The sequence below is a fragment of the Nerophis ophidion genome, linkage group LG08, assembly GCF_033978795.1.
Source record: "Nerophis ophidion isolate RoL-2023_Sa linkage group LG08, RoL_Noph_v1.0, whole genome shotgun sequence".
Lineage (NCBI taxonomy): Eukaryota > Metazoa > Chordata > Actinopteri > Syngnathiformes > Syngnathidae > Nerophis > Nerophis ophidion.
In genome coordinates, this window is record NC_084618.1 from 26,204,033 (window position 1) to 26,224,001 (window position 19,969).

At 38.8% G+C, this 19,969-nt stretch overlaps 1 protein-coding gene across 3 annotated transcripts in view; it reads right to left on the bottom strand.

Moving 5' to 3' along the window:
* myo1d (myosin 1D) overlaps positions 1-19,817 on the bottom strand; it is a 189,163-nt gene extending 169,346 nt beyond the window's left edge. For all 3 annotated transcript variants that reach the window (XR_009807794.1, XR_009807793.1, XM_061908110.1), the window contains exon 1: positions 10,695-19,817. Coding sequence is in view for 1 of the 3 variants with exons in the window: in XM_061908110.1 (XP_061764094.1) it covers positions 10,695-10,789 (95 nt within the window). In the remaining 2 variants the exon portion in view is untranslated. The remainder of the gene's footprint in view (positions 1-10,694) is intronic.
* Between the last annotated feature and the right edge of the window lie 152 nt (positions 19,818-19,969).

Genomic DNA, 19,969 nt, shown 5'->3' on the forward strand with positions numbered 1-19,969 from the left:
TGATTAGACGCCTCTTTTTACGCGACTCACCGCATATTTTAAACTGGCCCGCCTCTTCATTTTTTGAGGCCTCCTCATTTTATCTGATTAGACGCCTCTTTTTACGCGACTCACCGCATATTTTAAAGTGGCCCGCCTCTTCATTTTATGAGGCCTCCTCATTTTATCTGATTAGACGCCTCTTTTTACGCGACTCACCGCATATTTTAAAGTGGCCCGCCGATTCATTTTGTGTGGCTGACTGCCTCGTTTTATGTGAATCGCCGCATCTTTTTAAGTGGACCACTGCCTCTTTTTACATGACTCGCCGTTTCTTTTAACGTGGCCCGCCGCATAATTTTATGTGGCTTGTCATGAAAAAGGGAGGTTTTTTTGGGCTGGTGCACTAATTGTAAGTGCATCTTGTGTTTTTTATGTTGATTTAATAAAAAAATGTTTAAAAAATAATGCAACATTTTTCTGCGGCCCGGTGGTTGGGGACCACTGATTTAAGAACATTATCACCAGACCCATGTAAGCGTCAACGTATACCTTGATGTTGCAGAAAAAAGACCATATGTTTTTTTTAACCGATTTCCGAACTCTAAATGGGTGAATTTTGGCGAATTAAACGCGTTTCTGTTTATCCCTTTCTGAGCGACGACGTTAGAAAGTGACGTTACATCGGTACGCAACGCCATTTTTCCCTACCACATCACACGCATCGAGTCAAATCAGCTCTGTTATTTTCCGTTATTTCGACTGTTTTCCGATACCTTGGAGACATCATGCCTCGTCGGTGTGTTGTCGGAGGGTGTAACAACACGATCATGGACGGATTCAAGTTGATTTACGTAGAATGTGCTTCGATTAGCACGGCATGCTAATCGATGCTAACATGCTATTTAGGCTAGCTGTGTACATATTGTAGCATTATGCCTCATTTGTAGCTATATTTACATCCAGCCTTTCCCTCCATCCACATTTAATGCCAAACAAACAAATACCAGTCGACGGATTTAAGTTGCTCCAGTGTCAAGAGATGCGAAAGTCCCTCATTTGATTTTTAACGGCGATGCTACGACAGAGATGGCACCGAGATGTCAAGAATGTCTGGATATCCTGCGACACTCAAAGCAGATGCATTTCCAACGACAAATTCAACAAAATCACAAAGGTGAGTGTTGTTGATTTTATCAGACATATTTGGTCGTGGCATGACTGCCAGCTAATCGATGCTAACATGCTATTTAGGCTACCTGTATGTACATTTGAAACTATATTTACATCCAGCGTTTCCTACCACCCAAATTTAATGCAAAACAAACACAAATCGACGGATGTAAGTTGATCCAGTGTCAATGCAAAAGTCCTGATCGGTTGGTCTGCACATTTTACCGCCGATGCTAAGACAGACAAGCATGGCCGAATAGCGTCAATAGCTCTTCGCTCAATAGCTTCAGTTTCTTCTTCAATTTCGTTTTCGCCATCTGCCTCCATACTCAAACCATCTGTTTCAATACATGCGTAATCTGTTGAATCGCTTACGCCGCTGAAATGTCGCTATATCTTGCTGTGTTATTCGCCATTGTTTGTATTGGAATCGCTATGTGACGTCACAGGGAAATGGACGGTGGCTTAGGCAAATAGCGAAAATCAAGCACTTTACAGCTTTTTTTAGGGATATTCCTGGACGGGTAAAATTAAAAAAAAAACCTCCAAAAATAAAATAAGCCAATGGGAACTGATTTTTATTGGTTTTAACCCTTCTGAAATTGTGATAATGTTCCCCTTTAAAGCAAAGCTGTAACTTCCTGGCACTAAACCTGCAGAAAATAGTTCTTCTCAGGATTCTCTATGTTTACATTTTCACACTTTGCACTATTTTCTTACACTTTATGAAACATATCTTACATATTCCTTATTTTTGCACCCTAATTTTAAGATATTATTGTTAAGTCGTCAATGGGATTTTACTATTTTGTTTACATTGAGTGTTTTCCATGCTTGCGTTGTTGACATTTCCTTTCTGCCTTGATAGCTGAGGGATTATAACCAGAGGAAGGTATATTTCACTTTAATTATATTTTTCTCTTGCTCCTTATTTTCCATAGGTCACAAAAATATTAATAATTATCGCTATCGGCCGATATAAAACACTTAAATCGTGATACAGTTTTCAGCTGCTGTCAATCATTTTCACGTTGGCAAGAAGGCAGCCAATCCATGATCTTGAGGGCGGTTCAAAGGGAAAAAAGTCAGTCTGAGCGGCCGTATTCCGCCTGGCACTCGTGTTTGACTTGTCTCCATTCATTATTTTTGGACGTTAAATAGTGCAAGGGACAAAAACAAATTTTTGCTGTGTCAGCTTTGTTTGACATCCACTGCATGTTTTTCATGTGTTAGTAGCCTTCTTGCTAGCAGCTGCCTCAAAAATGTGTTTTGATTTTAGATGCCATTTTAAACACGCTGCAATTAAAAAAAAAACTCCTCGATGCGACATAAGAAAGCATGTAAAACGATCATTATTTCCTATCAAATACATTCTTTTTTTGAAATTTGTAACTGAAACAATTTAATTGGATTGATTTCAATTGAGAAAAAAATGTATTCGGTCTTTGTCGCACCTTTTGGAATGAGTCCCCTAGTTTGTCACCGAGGTTAGCTTCCGCAAAATGTCCACAAAGTAGGGATACCATTTATTTATGAGTTTTAATTTGAAAAGCCACACACTAATAAACACTTACTTTGCTCTTTAACACTTCATATTCTCTAAAAGCTACATCATTTTACCATGAAAACTTTACATTTCAATGTGGGTACTGTAAAAGAGCAATATGGAGGTTAATTAGCGCCTTAATTACCAAGGCTTTTTTTTTTTACACTGCATTTATGTAGCTGAAATTTCTTGATTTTAATTTTGTGAACAATTTTTTTTTAAACATCAAATTATTCTGACAATTTTATTGAGTAAAAAATTGTGGGGAAAAATGTGTGTGTTTAAAAATGTGTCAAATTTGCCAAAATGCCTTGTTTTAAAATTCAGTGCAAAACAATGTTATGTATAAAAATTATGTTCAAAAAAATTCAGTGAGACAAAAAAAAAATCAATGTTAAAAAATTCAGTGGAGAAAGTCAGTTCAGAAAAATTCAGTGTATAAAAATTAAGTTAGAAGATATTCAGACCCAAAAAAAATTGGTGTATAAAAAGTATCTTTAAAATAATTTGTTCAACACAAAAAAATTCAGTGTATAAAATTTCAATGTAAAAAAAAAAAAAAATAGTGAGGAAAGGGTCAGTTTAGAAATATTCAGTGTATAAAAATTCAGTCTGAAAAAATTTAGTGCATAAAAAATTAAGCGCATAAAAATTCAGTACAGAAATATTCACTGTATAAATATTGGGTCAGAAAAAAAATCATCCACCCCAAAAAGTTGGTGTATAAAAATCATTTTTAAAAAAAATTAGCAAAAATAAAAAAATTGGTGTATAAAAATAAAAAAATGTGCAGAATAAGTGCAAAATATGTAATCTGAAACATTAAGAGTATAAAAAATACAGTGCATAAAAAGTAATTTTAGAAATATTCACCGTGTAAAAATTCAGTGTGAAAAAATTGGGTGCAAAAAAAATTCAATTTAAAAAAATTCAGTGGAGAAAAAAGTCAGTTCAGAAATATTCAGTGTGTAAAAATTAAGTAAAAAAATATTCAGCCCCCCAAAAATTTGGTGTATAAAAATGATCTTTAAAATAAATAGTTTAAAAAACCCAGTGTATAAATTTCAATGTAAAAAAATTATATGCAGAAAAGGTCAGTTTAGAAAAATTCAGTATATAAATATTTAGTCTGAAAAAATTAAGTGTATAAAAAAATTCAGTGAAAAACCATTCAATGGGCAGAACTATTCAGTGTATAAATATTAAGTCCAAGAAAATTCAGCCATCCCAAAAATTTGGTGTATAAAAATTATCTTTAAAAAAATTTACAGCAAAAATAAAAAATATCAGTGTATAAAAATTAAATGTGAAAAAAATCAGTGCAAAACAAGACAGTTTAGAAATATTGTCTATAAAGATGTAATCTGAAAATATTAAGTGTATAAAAAATTCAGTCTACAAAAAGTCAATGTAAAAAATTCTGAGCAGAAATATTGCGTGTAAATATTAAGTGTATAAAAAATTCAGTGTAAAATAATTTGATGTAAAAAATTCTGAGCAGAAATATTGAGTGTATAAATATTAAGCCATACCAAAAATTTGGTGTATAAAAATGATCTCTAAAAAGAATTGAGCAAAAATTCAGTGTACAAAAAATGTGCAGAATAAGACAGTTTAGTGTATTTTTAGTGTGTTCAGTGTATAAAATTGTAACTTGAAAAAATTAAGAGTATACAAAATTCAGTGCATAAAAAGTCAGTTTAGAAATATTCAGCATATAAAACGTAACTGCAAAAAAAATTAATGGTAAAAAAATTGTGTGCAGATAAATTCACTTCATTTGCTAGTTATGAGAGGATTTAATACTTCAGCCTCAATTTACTGAAAGTGAGTCTTGAATTTTGAAGCAACGAATATATATATATATGCGCTGAATATTTTTTTTGCAGTGAACATTTTTAAAATAATGGATTTTAAAATGTTGAATTTTTTCAACCAACTGAGTTTTTAAACACATTTTTAATGAAAGAAATTGTCAGCATAATTTTATGTAAAGAAAAAAAAATAAAAATCTGTTTTGTTAAACGACACACATTAACCTCCATATGGAACGCTGTGCTATATAAACTGGAAGTACGACTGTAATACCTGCATGTCCTCATTCCACACACTTATACTTCAGCATGTCAGCAGAATAAAACACAGTGATTACATTTCTACTGATAAATAGAATAGGATAGCATAGAATGCCTTTTATTGTCACTATACACAGGTACAATGGGATTAAAAGCAACGCCAGTATCAGTGCGACAGTCTACAAATATGCAAAACACAGGAAGATAGAAAAATAGTGCAAAAGGAGGTAAGGTCCACAGTCCAGTCCTGAGAACAAATGTTCTGAATGTGTTGTTTAAATATAAAATGTTATACTGTATACATATAACCTACTCAGTGGCCTAGTGGTAAGTTGTGAGTTGCGAGTCATACCAAAGACTATACAAATGGGACCCATGCTTGGCACTCAGTATCAAGGGTCGGAATTGGGGGTTAAATCACCAAAAATGATAACCGGGCGTGACCATTGGTACTGCCCACTGCTCCCCTCACCTCCCAGGGTGTGGAACAAGGGGATGGGTCAAATGCAGAGGACAAATTTCACCACACATATTGTATGTGTGACAATCTTAGTACTTTAACTTTGATATACAGAAGCATTCAGATTGTGGGTGGAAAGTAAACATTGCACACAGAGGTGCTAAACTATAAAGTTAAAGTGCCAATGATAGTCACACACACACTCGGTGTGGTGAAATTTGTCCTCTGCATTTGACCCATCCCCTTGTCCACCCCCTGATAGGTGAGGGGTGCAATGGGCAGCAGCGGTGCCCGCGCCCGGGAATCATTTTTGGTGATTTAACCCCCAATTCCAACCCTTGATGCTGAGTGCCAAGCAGGGAGGTAATGGGTTTCATTTTTATAGTCTTTGGTATGACTAGGCAGGGGTTTGAACTCACGACCTACTGATCTCAGGACAGACACTCTAAAATAATAATATTAATAATTAATTTTACTTATAAGGCGCTTTTCTGGGCACTCAAGGACACCGTACAACAGGGGTAGGGAACCTATGGCTCGCGAGCCAGATGTGGCTCTTTTGATGACTGCATCTGGCTCTCGGATAAATATAAGCTGACACTGCTTAACACGATAAGTAATGAATAATTCCACTTGTAATCACAGTGTTAAAAATAACGTTCAAAATATAAAATATTGTCATGCATTTTTATGTTCAAGAAGTTGGTAAGAAGTCATTTATTTATTATTGGTTAGTGTGGGGCTTGCCCTCAGACCACCAAGCACTGACATGAGAGCCAGTTTCAGGGTTACAATATTGTTTTATTTTTCAATAAGTCTCTCAGTTGCTTTCCAGCAATTGTCTTTTTCTCTTTCGTTCTCCCTCGCGCTCTGGTTTCTAGCCCCAAGCCCGTCTTTCCTCCTGGCTGCTGCTTATAACATAGCGACAGGTGATCGGATAAAAAGGCCCAGGTGGGCCCCCTGTCGCTGAATTTGAGGCCGGTCCTGGAAACACCCTGCTTCACTGCAGGCCCGCAGGCCACGCCCCCTCCACAGTTAGCTTCAGAATAACAATGTTATTACAAAGAATAAGAGACCTCTCTAGAAAAGTTGTTTTTTCTTAAAAATGCACGCGTTTTGTTGTGTTCAGTGTTAAAAAAAATATTTTATGGCTCTTACAGAAATACATTTTAAAATATTTGGCTTCCTGGCTCTCTCAGCCAAAAAGGTTCCCGACCCCTGCCGTACAACAGCAAAACAATAAAATCGATTGGATAAAAACAACAACAACAACAACAAAGATCAATAAGATTTCCAATGAACAAACAGTCAGGAATAAGTGCGTTTTGAGTCTTGATTTGAAGAGGGATATTGAGTCTAAGTTACGAAGGTCTGGCGGTAATGAGTTCCAAAGATGAGGGGCAGAGTGGCTGAAAAGCTAGGGCATCCATGGTGGACAGTTTAAATAAGAGGACAGTGAGAAGCATGGATGAAGAAGATCTTAGGGAAGGTGAAAGCGTGGCAACATGGAGCAGGTCCGAGAGAGGCTAAATGGTAAACGGGTTATACCTGTATAGCGCTTTTCTACCTTTTTGTTTTTGAAGGAACTCAAAGCGCTTTGACACTATTTCCACACTCACCCATTCAAACACTGGGGGCGGTATAGCTCGGTTGGTAGAGCAGCTGTGCCAGCAACTTGAGGGTTGCAGGTTTGATCCCCGCTTCCGCCATCCTAGTCACTGCCCTTGTGTCCTTGGTCAAGACCCTTTACCCACCTGCTCCCAGTACCACCCACACTGGTTTAAATGTAAAAATTAGATATTGTGTTTCACGATGTAAAGCGCTTTGAGTCAGTAGAGAAAAAGCGCTATATGAATATAATTCACTTCACTGATGGCGGGAGCTGCCATGCACGACGCTAACCAGGACCCGTCAGGAGCAAAGGGGTGAAGTGTCTTGCTCAAGGACACAAGGGACATGACTAGGATGGTAGAAGACGGGGATTGAACCAGGAACCCTCAGGTTGCCGGGACAGCCACTCTCCCAACGGCGCCCCGCCGTCCCTCATGGTCCAAAGTGCATTTTACTGTCATATATATTCTTTATCATTTTGTTATTTTAATTATTTTATTATTTATTTATTAGTATTTTATTATTTATTATTTTACATTGTTTTAATTATATTATTTTACTTATATATATATATATATATATATATATACACACACACATATATATATATATTTTATTATTTTATTATTCATATATAATTATTGCTTGCGAGAAGGTGGCTACTTGTCCAGGTGTGCCCCGCCTTCTGCCCGATTGTAGCTGAGATAGGCACCAGCACCCCCCGCGACCCCAAAGGGAATAAGCGGTAGGAAATGGATGGATGGATATAATTCTTTATTATTTTGTTTTTTAAATTTTGTTATTATTTATTATATATATATTTATTAGTATTTTATTATTAGTCATCATTTTGTATTTTTGAAAATTATATTAGTATTGTTAATATTTTAGAATATTTAAATTATTTATTATTTATTGTATATATATGTACATATATATATATATATATATATATATATACATATATATATATATATATATATATATATATATATATATAATTATTATTTTATTATTCATATATTATTATTGCCTGCGATGAGGTGGCGACTTGTCCAGGGTGTACCCCGCCTTCCGCCCGATTGTAGCTGAGATGGGCACCAGCGCCCCCCGCGATCCCGAAGGGAATAAGCGGTAGAAAAATGGATGGATGGATATAATTCTTTATTATTCTGTTATTTTATTATTTAGTTATTTTATTATTTGTTATATTTATTTATTAGTATTTTATTATTATATATTGATTTAATTATATTAGTATTTTAGATTATTTTAATTATTTATTTATTTTATTATTCATATTTTATTATTGCCTGTGATTAGGTGACGACTTGTCCAGAGTGTACGCCGCCTTCCGCCCGATTGTAGCTGAGACAGGCACCAGCTCCCCCGCGACCCCGAAGGGAATAAGCGGTAGGAAAATGGATGGATGGATATAATTCTTTATTATTTTGTTATATTTACTTTTTAGTATTTTATTATTTAATATTTTATATTAATTTAATTATATTAGTATTTTAAATTATATTATTTATTTATTTTATTATTCATATATTATTATTGCCTGTGATGAGGTGACGACTCATCCAGGGTGTACTCCGCCTTCCGCCCGATTGTAGCTGAGACAGGCACCAGCTCCCCCGCGACCCCGAAGGGAATAAGTGGCAGAAAATGAATGGATGGATATAATTCTTTATTATTTTGTTATTTTATTATTTGTTGTATTTATTTTTTATTATTTAATATTTTATATTAATTTAATTATATTAGTATTTTAAATTATTTTAATTATTTATTTATTTTATGATTCATATATTATTATTGCCTGTGGTGAGGTGACGACTTGTCCAGGGTGTACTCCGCCTTCCGCCCGATTGTAGCTGAGACAGGCACCAGCTCCCCCGCGACCCCAAAGGGAATAGGCGGTAGCAAATGGATTTTATATCATATATATTTTTATCCATCCATCCATTTTCTACCGCTTATTCCCTTTCGGGGTCGTGGGGGGCACTGGCGCCTATCTCAGCTACAATCGGGCGGAAGGCAGGGTACACTCTGGACAAGTCGTCACCTCATCACAGGGCCAACACAGATAGACAGACAACATTCACACTCACATTCACACACTAGGGCCAATTTAGTGTTGCCAATCAACCTATCCCCAGGTGCATGTCTTTGGAAGTGGGAGGAAGCCGGAGTACCCGGAGGGAACCCACGCATTCACGGGGAGAACATGCAAACTCCACACAGAAAGATCCCGAGCCTGGATTTGAACCCTGGACTGCAGGAACTTCGTATTGTGAGGCAGACGCACTAACCCCTCTGTTTTTATTTATTTGTTATTATTTTATTTTTCATATATCATTATTGCCTGTGATGAGGTAGCGGCTTGTCCAGGGTGTACCCCGCCTTCTGCCCGATTGTAGCTGAGATAGGCACCAGCTTCCCCGGCGACCCCAAAGGGAATAAGCGGTAGGAAATAGATGGATGGATATAATTCTTTATTATTTTGTTATTTTAATTATTTAATTCCACCCATCCATTTTCTACCGCTTATTCCCTTAATGATTTTAATATTTCTTATATTTATTTAATAGTATTTTATTATTTGTTATTGTTACCATTTTATATTAATTTAATTATATTAGTATTGTTAGTATTTTAAAATAATTTATTCATATATTATTATTGCCTGCGATTAGGTGCCGACTTGTCCAAGATGTACCCCGTATTCCGCCCGATTGTAGCTGAGATAGGCACCAGCTTCCCCGGCGACCCCAAAGGGAATAAGCGGTAGGAAATGGATGGATGGATATAATTCTTTATTACTTTGTTATTTTAATTATTTAATTCCATCCATCCATTTTTCAACCGCTTATTCCCTTAATTATTTTAATATTTCTTGTATTTATTTAATAGTATTTTATTATTTGTTATTTTATATTAATTTAATTATATTAGTAATGTCAGTATTTTAAAATAACTTATTTATCTTATTATTCATATATTATTATTGCCTGTGATGAGGTGGCGACTTGTCCAGGGTGTACCCCGCCTTCTGCCCGATTGTAGCTGAGATAGGCACCAGCTTCCCCGGCGACCCCAAAGGGAATAAGCGGTAGAAAATGGATGGATGGATATAATTCTTTATTATTTTGTTATTTTATACATTTAATTCCATCCGTCCATTTTCTACCGCTTATCCCCTTAATTATTTTAATATTTATTGCATTTATTTAATAGTATTTTATTATTTGTTATTGTTATCATTTTATATTAATTTAATTATATTAGTATTGTTAGTATTTTAAAATAACTTATTTATTTTATTATTATTGCCTGCGATGAGGTGGCGACTTGTCCAGGATGTACCCTGTATTCCGCCCGATTGTAGCTGAGATAGGCACCAGCGTCCCCACCCCACCCCAAAGGGAATAAGCGGTAGAAAACGGATGGATGGATATTATTATTGCATTGCTAGCAATAGTGTTTGTAAGACCACTGAACGCACCACTGCAAACAACAACAACCATGCCCCTGAACGCAACACATGATGAAAGGCGGCCTCATTGACATGAACTTTGACCCCGGCTACCTCAAAGCAACTTGGCTTGCTTTGATTATAAAAAAATAAAAATAAAAAAATAAAAAGGCAGCAACTTAAAAAACTTTGAACTTCGGACGGGTGCGCTCCTCTATGACGTCACATGACAATCAGGTGAAAAGCTGACTTTGGGACGGCAACACCTGCCCGTAGTTGCGGAAGATTAACGACATAAAAACAATAAAACCACCTGCCGACTTTTCAGCTGGTTAGTAAGTAAGTAAGTAAGTAAATAAGTGAGCTCACCTGAGCTTGAGGTTGGCCATGAATTCGTCCATGGACACATTGTCCAGCAACACGAAGTCTGCCTTGCCGAAGTCCGGACTCTCGTGTTCGGCCATGCTTAGTCCCAACAGGTGTGCTGTCGTCTCACTTCCCGCTCATTTCCCGCCACGCCAAGCAGCGACAAAAAAAAAAAAAAGAAGTGTCTTTTTCCTTTCCTTTTCCCCTCCTCCTCCTGCGAGGTGTCCGCGGGCGTGTCGACGTCCACTCGAAGGTGCCGCGAGACAACAATCGCATCCTTGTCCTGGCCCTCCTCGCGCTCGTCCCGGGGAAGGAGCCTCCCGGCCAATAGGAGCGCGGCTTGCTCACCTCAAGCCACGCCCCCCGCCCCCGGCCCGTCAGGACAGCTGAAGTAGTTTTTTTTAATTTATTTTATTTTATTATTATTTTTTAGCTTTAGCAACTTTCTCCTTTATAAGCCTACTTTCTCTTCATACTTCCAACACAATATGACCACGCCCACCTGAAAGGAAAAAATAAACCTCCTGGCTCAGCAAAGTGATGCAACTCCACCACCTGCCGGACTGTACTGTTACTACACCAACATACAACTTTATATATCGCACATTTTGCAGGAATACCATTTGGTCATTTCAAGCGTTAAAGGCCTACTGAAACCCACTACTACCCACCACGCAGTCTGATAGTTTATATATCAATGATGAAATATTAACATTGCAACACATGCCAAACGGCCTTTTTAGTTTACTAAATTACAATTTTAAATTTCCCGGGAGTTTCCTCTTCGAAACGTCGTGTAATGATGACGTGTATGCAAGACGTCAAAGGTTTTTAGGAAGTATGAGCGCTGCGCACACACACAGCTAAATGTCGTCTGCTTTAACGGCATAATTATACAGTTTTTTGGACATCTGTGTTGCTGAATCTTTTGAAATGTGTTCAATTTATAATGGAGAAGTCAAAGTAGAAAGATGGAGGTGGGAAGCTTTAGCCTTTAGCCACACAAACACACGGTGATTCCTTGTTTAAAATTCCCAGAGGTGAAACTTTTCTATGGATCTGAGCGGTCAAGCGAACATGGATCCCGACCACTTGTCAACCGGCAGTTTTCGGTGAGAAAATTGTGGTAAAAAGTCGCCTCTTACCGGAGATCAGCTGAGCTTGTGCCGTCCATGCAGCTGCCGTCGACTTCCCTCAGAGACTGGCCTCAAGACACCCGTGGACACACCCCTCCGACTATCGGGTACTATTTAATCACAGTAAAACGCTAGCAACACAATAGAAAGGGATTTCCCAGAATTATCCTAGTAAATGTGTCTAAAAACATCTGAATCCGTCCCAATTTTTATAACTTTATTTTATTTATTTTTTTTCTAGTCCTTTGCTATCAATATCATCATCCATGAATCTTTCATCGTTTTCTCGGTCCAAATAGCTCTTGCTGTTGGAGGCTCCCATTAAAAACAATGTGAATATGTGAGGAGCCCTCACACGTGTGACGTCATCGTCTGCGACTTCCGGTACAGGCAAGGCTTTTTTATCAGCACCAAAAGTTGCGAACTTTATCGTGGATGTTCTCTACTAAATCCTTTCAGCAAAAATATGGCAATATCGCGAAATGATCAAGTATGACACATAGAATGGACCTGCTATCCCCGTTTAAATAAGAAAATCTCATTTCAGTAGGCCTTTAACTTATTTTCATGTCATTATGTGGCCCACCGCATCTTTTTGTTTGACCGCCACCTTATTTTATATGGCCCACCCCCTCATTTTATGTGGCCCCGCCGCTTAATTTTATGTAGCCAGTCACATATTTTATGTGGCCCGCCGCTTCATCTTTTGTTGCCCGTGAAGAATTTTGTGTGGGCCGCTACATTTTATATTGCCCGCCGCAACATTTTAGGTGGCTCGCCGCATCATCTTAGATTGCCCATGAAGCATTTTGTGTGGGCCGCTACATTTTATGTTGCCCTCTGCAACATTTTATGTGGCCCACCGCATGTTTTTGTTTGGCCGCCACTTCATTTTATTTGGCCCGCCGCATGTTTTTGCTTTACCCCACCTCATTTTAATTGGCCTGCCGCATCATGTTATGTTGCCCATTGCATCATTTTACGTGGCCCCCGGCATCGTTATATGTGGTCCTTGAAACATTTTGTGTGACCCGCAGCATCTAATGTTGCCCCGTGCAACATTTTATGTGGCCCACCGCATGTCTTTGTTTGACCACCACCGTATTTTATTTGGCCCGCCTCATCATCATATGTTGCCCATTGCGTCATTTTATGTGGCCCGTTAAGCATTTTGTGTAGTCCGCAATATCTTATGTTGACCCCTGCAACATTTTTAATGGCCCACCACATCCTCGTTTGACTGCCAGTTCATTTTATTTGGCCAGATACCTCATTTTAGTGGCCTGCTACCTCATTTCAAGTGGCCCGCCACATCATTTTATGTTGCCCACTGCGTCATTTTAAGTGGCCCACAGCATAACTTTACGTGGCCCGTGAAGCATTTTGTGTGGTCCGAAACATCTTATGTTACCCCCTGCGACATTTTATGTGGCCCACCGCAGCTTCTTGTTTGACTGCAACTTCATTTTATTTGTCCCGCCACCTCATTTTATGTGGCACGCCGCATAATCTTATTTTGCCCGTGAAGCATTTTGTGTGGGCCACGACACGACATTTTGTGTTGCGCGCCGCAACATTTTACGTGGCCCACCGCGTGGTTTTGTTTGACCGCCAGATCATTTTATTTGGCCCGCCACATCATGTTATGTTGCCCGTTGCGTCATTTTATGTGGCCCCCAGCATCATTACACGTGGCCTTTGAAGCATTATGTGTGACCTGCAACATATAATGTTGCCCCCTGCAACATTTTACGTGGCCCATCGCATCTTTTTGTTTGACCGCCATCTCATTTTATTTGGCCCGCCACCTCATTTTATGTGGCCCACCTCATCATCTTATGTTGCCCATTGTGTCATTTTATGTGGCCCACAGCATAATTTTATGTGGCCCATGAAGCATTTTGTGTGGCCCGCAACATCTAATGTTGCCACCTGCCACATTTTAAATGGCCCACCGCATCTTCTTCTTTAACCGCCACCTCATTTTATTTGGCCCACTACTTCATTTTATGTGACCCGCAGCCTCATCTTATGTTGCCCGTTGCGTTATTTTATTTGGCCCCCAGCATAATTTTATGTGGCCCGTGAAGCATTTTGTGTGGGTCGCTACATCTTATGTTGCCCACCGCAACATTTTAATCGGCCCGACGTGTCATTTTATATTTATGTGGCCTGCCTCCTCATCAAGTGGCACGCCACATCCTTTTAATGTGGCCTCCTGCCTCGTTTTATTGTGGCCCGCAGAATCTTTTTATATGGCCTGTCGCCTAAATTTAAGTTGTCACTGCAACATTTTATGTGGCCGCAGCATCTTTTTGTGTGACCGCCATATCATTTTATTAGGCCCGCCACCTCATTTTATGTGCGCTACTCGCATCTTATATGTGGCCCACCAAATCATCTTATGTTGCCCGCAGCAACATTTTACGTGGCCCAACGTGTCATTTTAGATGGCTCACAGAATCATTTTATGTGGCTTCCTCCCCCATTTTATCGTGGCACGTCGTGTCATTTTCCGCGGCCACTGCAACATTTTACATGGCCTTCACATCTTTTTGTTTGACCGCCACTTCATTTTATTTGGCCCGCCTCCTCATTAACTTGCACGCCACGTCCTTTTATGTGGCCTCCTACCTCATTTTACCAGGGCCCGTGGAATCATTTTGTGGCCACTGCAACATTTTATTTGGCCGCCGCTTCTTTTTTGTGTGACTGCCACAACATTGTATTTGAACCACCACATCATTTTACGTGACCCACCGCATCATTTTATGTGCGCTGGTGGCATCTTTTTTACGTGGCTAGCAGAATCATTTATGAGGCCTCCTCCCCCATTTTATTGTGGCTTGTCACGTCATTTTACGTGGCCAATGCAACATTTATGTAGCCTCCACATTTTTTTGTGTGACCGCCACATGATTTTATGTGGCCACCGCATCTTTTTGTGTTACCGCCACATCATTTCATTTGTTCGGCCTCCTCATTTATGTAGACCGCTGCATCATCTTATGTTGCCTGTGAAGCATTTTGAGTGGCCCGCAACATCTTATGTTGCCCGCCGCAACATTATGTGGCCCAAAGTGTCATTTTACATGGCCTGCAGAATCATTTTATGTGGCCTGCTGCCTCATTTTATCATGGCCCCCCGAATAATTTTACGTAGCCCGCTGCGTAATTTTACACGCCCACAGCAACATTATATGTGGCCACATCATTTTAAATGGCACACTGCATAATTTATGTGCCCTAGTCGCATCTTTATATGTTGCGCGCAGCAACATTTATGTGGCCCACTGCGTCATTTCATAAGGCCTACCTCCTCATTAAGTGGCCCGAATAATGAGTAATATGGGGTGGACCACAATGAAATTATGTGGCAGTCTACAATAAAATGATGTGGCGGAACACATTAATATTATGGGATGGACCACAATAAAATGATGTGGCGGAACACATTAATAATATCAATCAATCAATAAATCAATGTTTACTTATATATGGCCCTAAATCACTAGTGTCTCAAAGGGCTGCACAAACCACAACACAAACCACTACAAGATCCTCGGTAGGCCCACATAAGGGCAAGAATATGGGGTGGACCACAATAATATTATGTGGCAGTCTACAATAAAATGATGGGGCGGGCCACAATAAGGTAATGTGGCGGAACACGTTAATGTTATGGGGTGGACCACAATAAAATTACGTGGCAGTCTACAATAAAATTATGTGGCGGGCCACTATAGAATGACGTGGCGGGGCACATTAATATTATGGGGTAGACCACAATAAAATTATGTGGAATTTTACAATAAAATGATGTGGCAGGCTGAAATAAAATTATGCGGCAGGGCACATTAATATTATGGGATGGACCACAATAAAATTATGTGGCAGTCTATAATAAAAATATGTGGCAGTCTACAATACAATTATTTGGCGGGCCACGAAAAAATTATGTGGCAGGCCACAATAAGATGATGTGGCGGAACACGTTAATATTATGGGATGGACCACAATAAAATTATGTGGCAGTCTATAATAAAAATATGTGGCACTCTACAATACAATTATTTGGCGGGCCACGAAAAAATTATGTGGCAGGCCACAATAAGATGATGTGGCGGAACACGTTTTCCTGCTGGCTCCGCTGTGAACGGGACTCTCGCTGCTGTGTTGGATCCGCTTTGGACTGGACTCTCGCGACTGTGTTGGATCCATTATGGATTGAACTTTCACAGTATCATGTTAGACCCGCTCGACATCCATTGCTTTCCTCCTCTCCAAGGTTCTCATAGTCATCATTGTCACCGACGTCCCACTGGGTCATTATTGTCACCGACGTCCCACTGGGTGTGAGTTTTCCTTGCCCTTATGTGGGCCTACCGAGGATGTCGTAGTGGTTTGTGCAGCCCTTTGAGACACTAGTGATTTAGGGCTATATAAGTAAACATTGATTGATTGATTGATTGATAATATTAGGGGGTGGACCACAATAAAATTATGTGGCATTCTACAATAAAATTATGTGGCGGGCCTAAATAAAATGATGTGGCGAAACACATCAATATTATGGGATGGTGAATAATGATCAATATCATGGAAAAATTATGTGGCAGTCTACAATAAAATTATGTGTCGGGCCACAATAAATTACGTGGCAGAGCACATTAATATTATGGGATGGACCACAATAAAATTATGTGGCAGTATATGATAAAATTACGAGGCAGTCTACAATAAAATTATGTGGCAGTGTATAATAAAATGATTTGGCAGTCTACGATAAAATGATGTGGCGGGGCACATTAATCAATCAATCAAGCAATCAATGTTTACTTATATAGCCCTAAATCACTAGTGTCTCAAAGGGCTGCAAATATTATGGGATGGACCACAATAAAATTATGTGGCAGTCTACAATAAAATTATTTGGCGGGCCACGAAAAAATTATGTGGCAGGCCACAATAAGATGATGTGGCGGAACACGTTAATATTATGGGATGGACCACAATAAAATTATGTGGCAGTCTATAATAAAAATATGTGGCACTCTACAATACAATTATTTGGCGGGCCACGAAAAAATTATGTGGCAGGCCACAATAAGATGACGTGGCGGAACACGTTTTCCTGCTGGCTCCGCTGTGAACGGGACTCTCGCTGCTGTGTTGGATCCGCTTTGGACTGGACTCTCGCGACTGTGTTGGATCCATTATGGATTGAACTTTCACAGTATCATGGTAGACCCGCTCGACATCCATTGCTTTCCTCCTCTCCAAGGTTCTCATAGTCATCATTGTCACCGACGTCCCACTGGGTCATTATTGTCACCGACGTCCCACTGGGTGTGAGTTTTCCTTGCCCTTATGTGGGCCTACCGAGGATGTCGTAGTGGTTTGTGCAGCCCTTTGAGACACTAGTGATTTAGGGCTATATAAGTAAACATTGATTGATTGATTGATTGATAATATTAGGGGGTGGACCACAATAAAATTATGTGGCATTCTACAATAAAATTATGTGGCGGGCCTAAATAAAATGATGTGGCGAAACACATCAATATTATGGGATGGTGAATAATGATCAATATCATGGAAAAATTATGTGGCAGTCTACAATAAAATTATGTGTCGGGCTACAATAAATTACGTGGCAGAGCACATTAATATTATGGGATGGACCACAATAAAATTATGTGGCAGTATATGATAAAATTACGAGGCAGTCTACAATAAAATTATGTGGCAGTGTATAATAAAATGATTTGGCAGTCTACGATAAAATGATGTGGCGGGGCACATTAATCAATCAATCAAGCAATCAATGTTTACTTATATAGCCCTAAATCACTAGTGTCTCAAAGGGCTGCAAATATTATGGGATGGACCACAATAAAATTATGTGGCAGTCTACAATAAAATTATTTGGCGGGCCACGATTAAATTATGTGGCAGGCCACAATAAGATGATGTGGCGGAACACGTTAATATTAGGGGGTAGACCACAATAAAATTATGTGGCATTCTACAATAAAATCATGTGGAGGGCCTCAATAAAATGATGTGGCGGGGTACAATAAAATGATGTGGCGGAACACATCAATATTATGGGATGATGATTAATGATTAATATCATGGGAAAATGATGTGGCAGTCTACAATAAAATTATGTGGCGGGGCACATTATTATTATGGGATTAACCACAATAAAATTATGTGGCAGTCTACAATAAAATTATGTGTCGGGCCACAATAAATTACGTGGCAGGGCACATTAATATTATGGGATGGACCACAATAAAATTATATGGCAGTATATAATACAATTTCGAGGCAGTCTACAATAAAATTATGTGGCAGTATATAATAAAATTGAATTGACAGTCTACGATAAAATGATGTGGCGGGGCACATTAATATTATGGGGTGGACCACAATCAAATTATGTGGCAGTCTACAATAAAATTATGTGTCGGGCCACGATAAAATTATGAGGCCTGTACATTAATATTTTGGGATGGACCACGAGAAAATTATGTGGCAGTCTATAATAAAATGACGTCGCGGTGGACATCAATATAATGGAATGGACCACAATAAAATTATGTGGCAGTCTATAATAAAATGACGTGGCGGGGCACATTAATATTATGGGGTGGACCACAATCAAATTATGTGGCAGTCTACAGTAAAATTGTGTGTCGGGCCATGATTAAATTATGAGGTGCGGCACATTAATATTATGGGATGGACAACGATAAAATTATGTGGCAGTCTATAATAAAATGATGTGGTGGGGCACATTAATATTATGGGGTGGACCACAATCAAATTATGTGGCAGTCTACAGTAAAATTATGTGTCGGGCCACGATTAAATTATGAGGTGCGGCACATTAATATTATGGAATGGACCACGATAAAATTATGTGGCAGTCTATAATAATATGATGTGGTGGGGCACGTTAATATTATGGGGTGGACCACAATCAAATTATGTGGCAGTCTACAGTAAAATTATGTGTTGGGCCACAATAAAATTATGAGGTGCGGCACATTAATATTACGGGATGGACCACGATAAAATTATGTGGCAGTCTATAATAAAATTATGTGGTGGGGCACATTAAAATTATAGGGTGGACCACAATCAAATTATGTGGCAGTCTCCAATAAAATTATGTGTCGGGCCACGATTAAATTATGAGGCCCGCACATTAATATTATGGAATGGACCATGATAAAATTATGTGGCAGTCTATAATAAAATGATGTGGTGGGGCACATTAATATTATGGGGTGGACCACAATCAAATTATGTGGCAGTCTACAATAAAATTATTTGTCGGGCCACAATAAAATTATGAGGCGCACATTAATATTATGGGATGGACCACGATAAAATTATGTGTCAGTCTACATTAAAATGATGTGGCGGGGCACATTCATATTATTGGGTGGACCACAATCAAATTATGTGGCAGTCTATAATAAAATGATGTGGCGGGGCACATTTATATTATGGGATGGACCACAATAAAATTATGTGGCAGTCTGTAATAAAATGACGTGGCGGGGCACAATAAAATTATGAGGCGCACATTAATATTATGGGATGGACCACGATAAAATTAAGTGGCAGTCTATAATAAAATGATGTGGCGGGGCACATTTATATTATGGGATGGACCATGATAAATTATGTGGCAGTCTACATTAAAATAATGTGGCACATTAATATTATGGGATGGACCACGATGAAATTATGTGGCAGTCTATAATAAAATGATATGGCGGGGCACATTTATATTATGGGATGGACCACAATAAAATTATGTGGCAGTCTACATTAAAATGATGTGGCGGGGCACATTCATATTATGGGATGGACCACAATAAAATGATGTGACGGGGCATGTTAGAATGTCGTGGCATGCTGCTTTAACACAATGGGGCAGTCCACCAAAAAAAGATGCAGAGGGCCACAATAAAATGATACTGCGGCCTACATTAAACAATGCTGCCCCCGGGCCTTGAGTTCGACACCTGTGTGTTAGCATTCCAATTGTTTTTTTAACATTCACTCACCATTCCTGCCAAAAGAGTTTCCTTTTGATGTGGCCTGCTTTGTGATTGGACA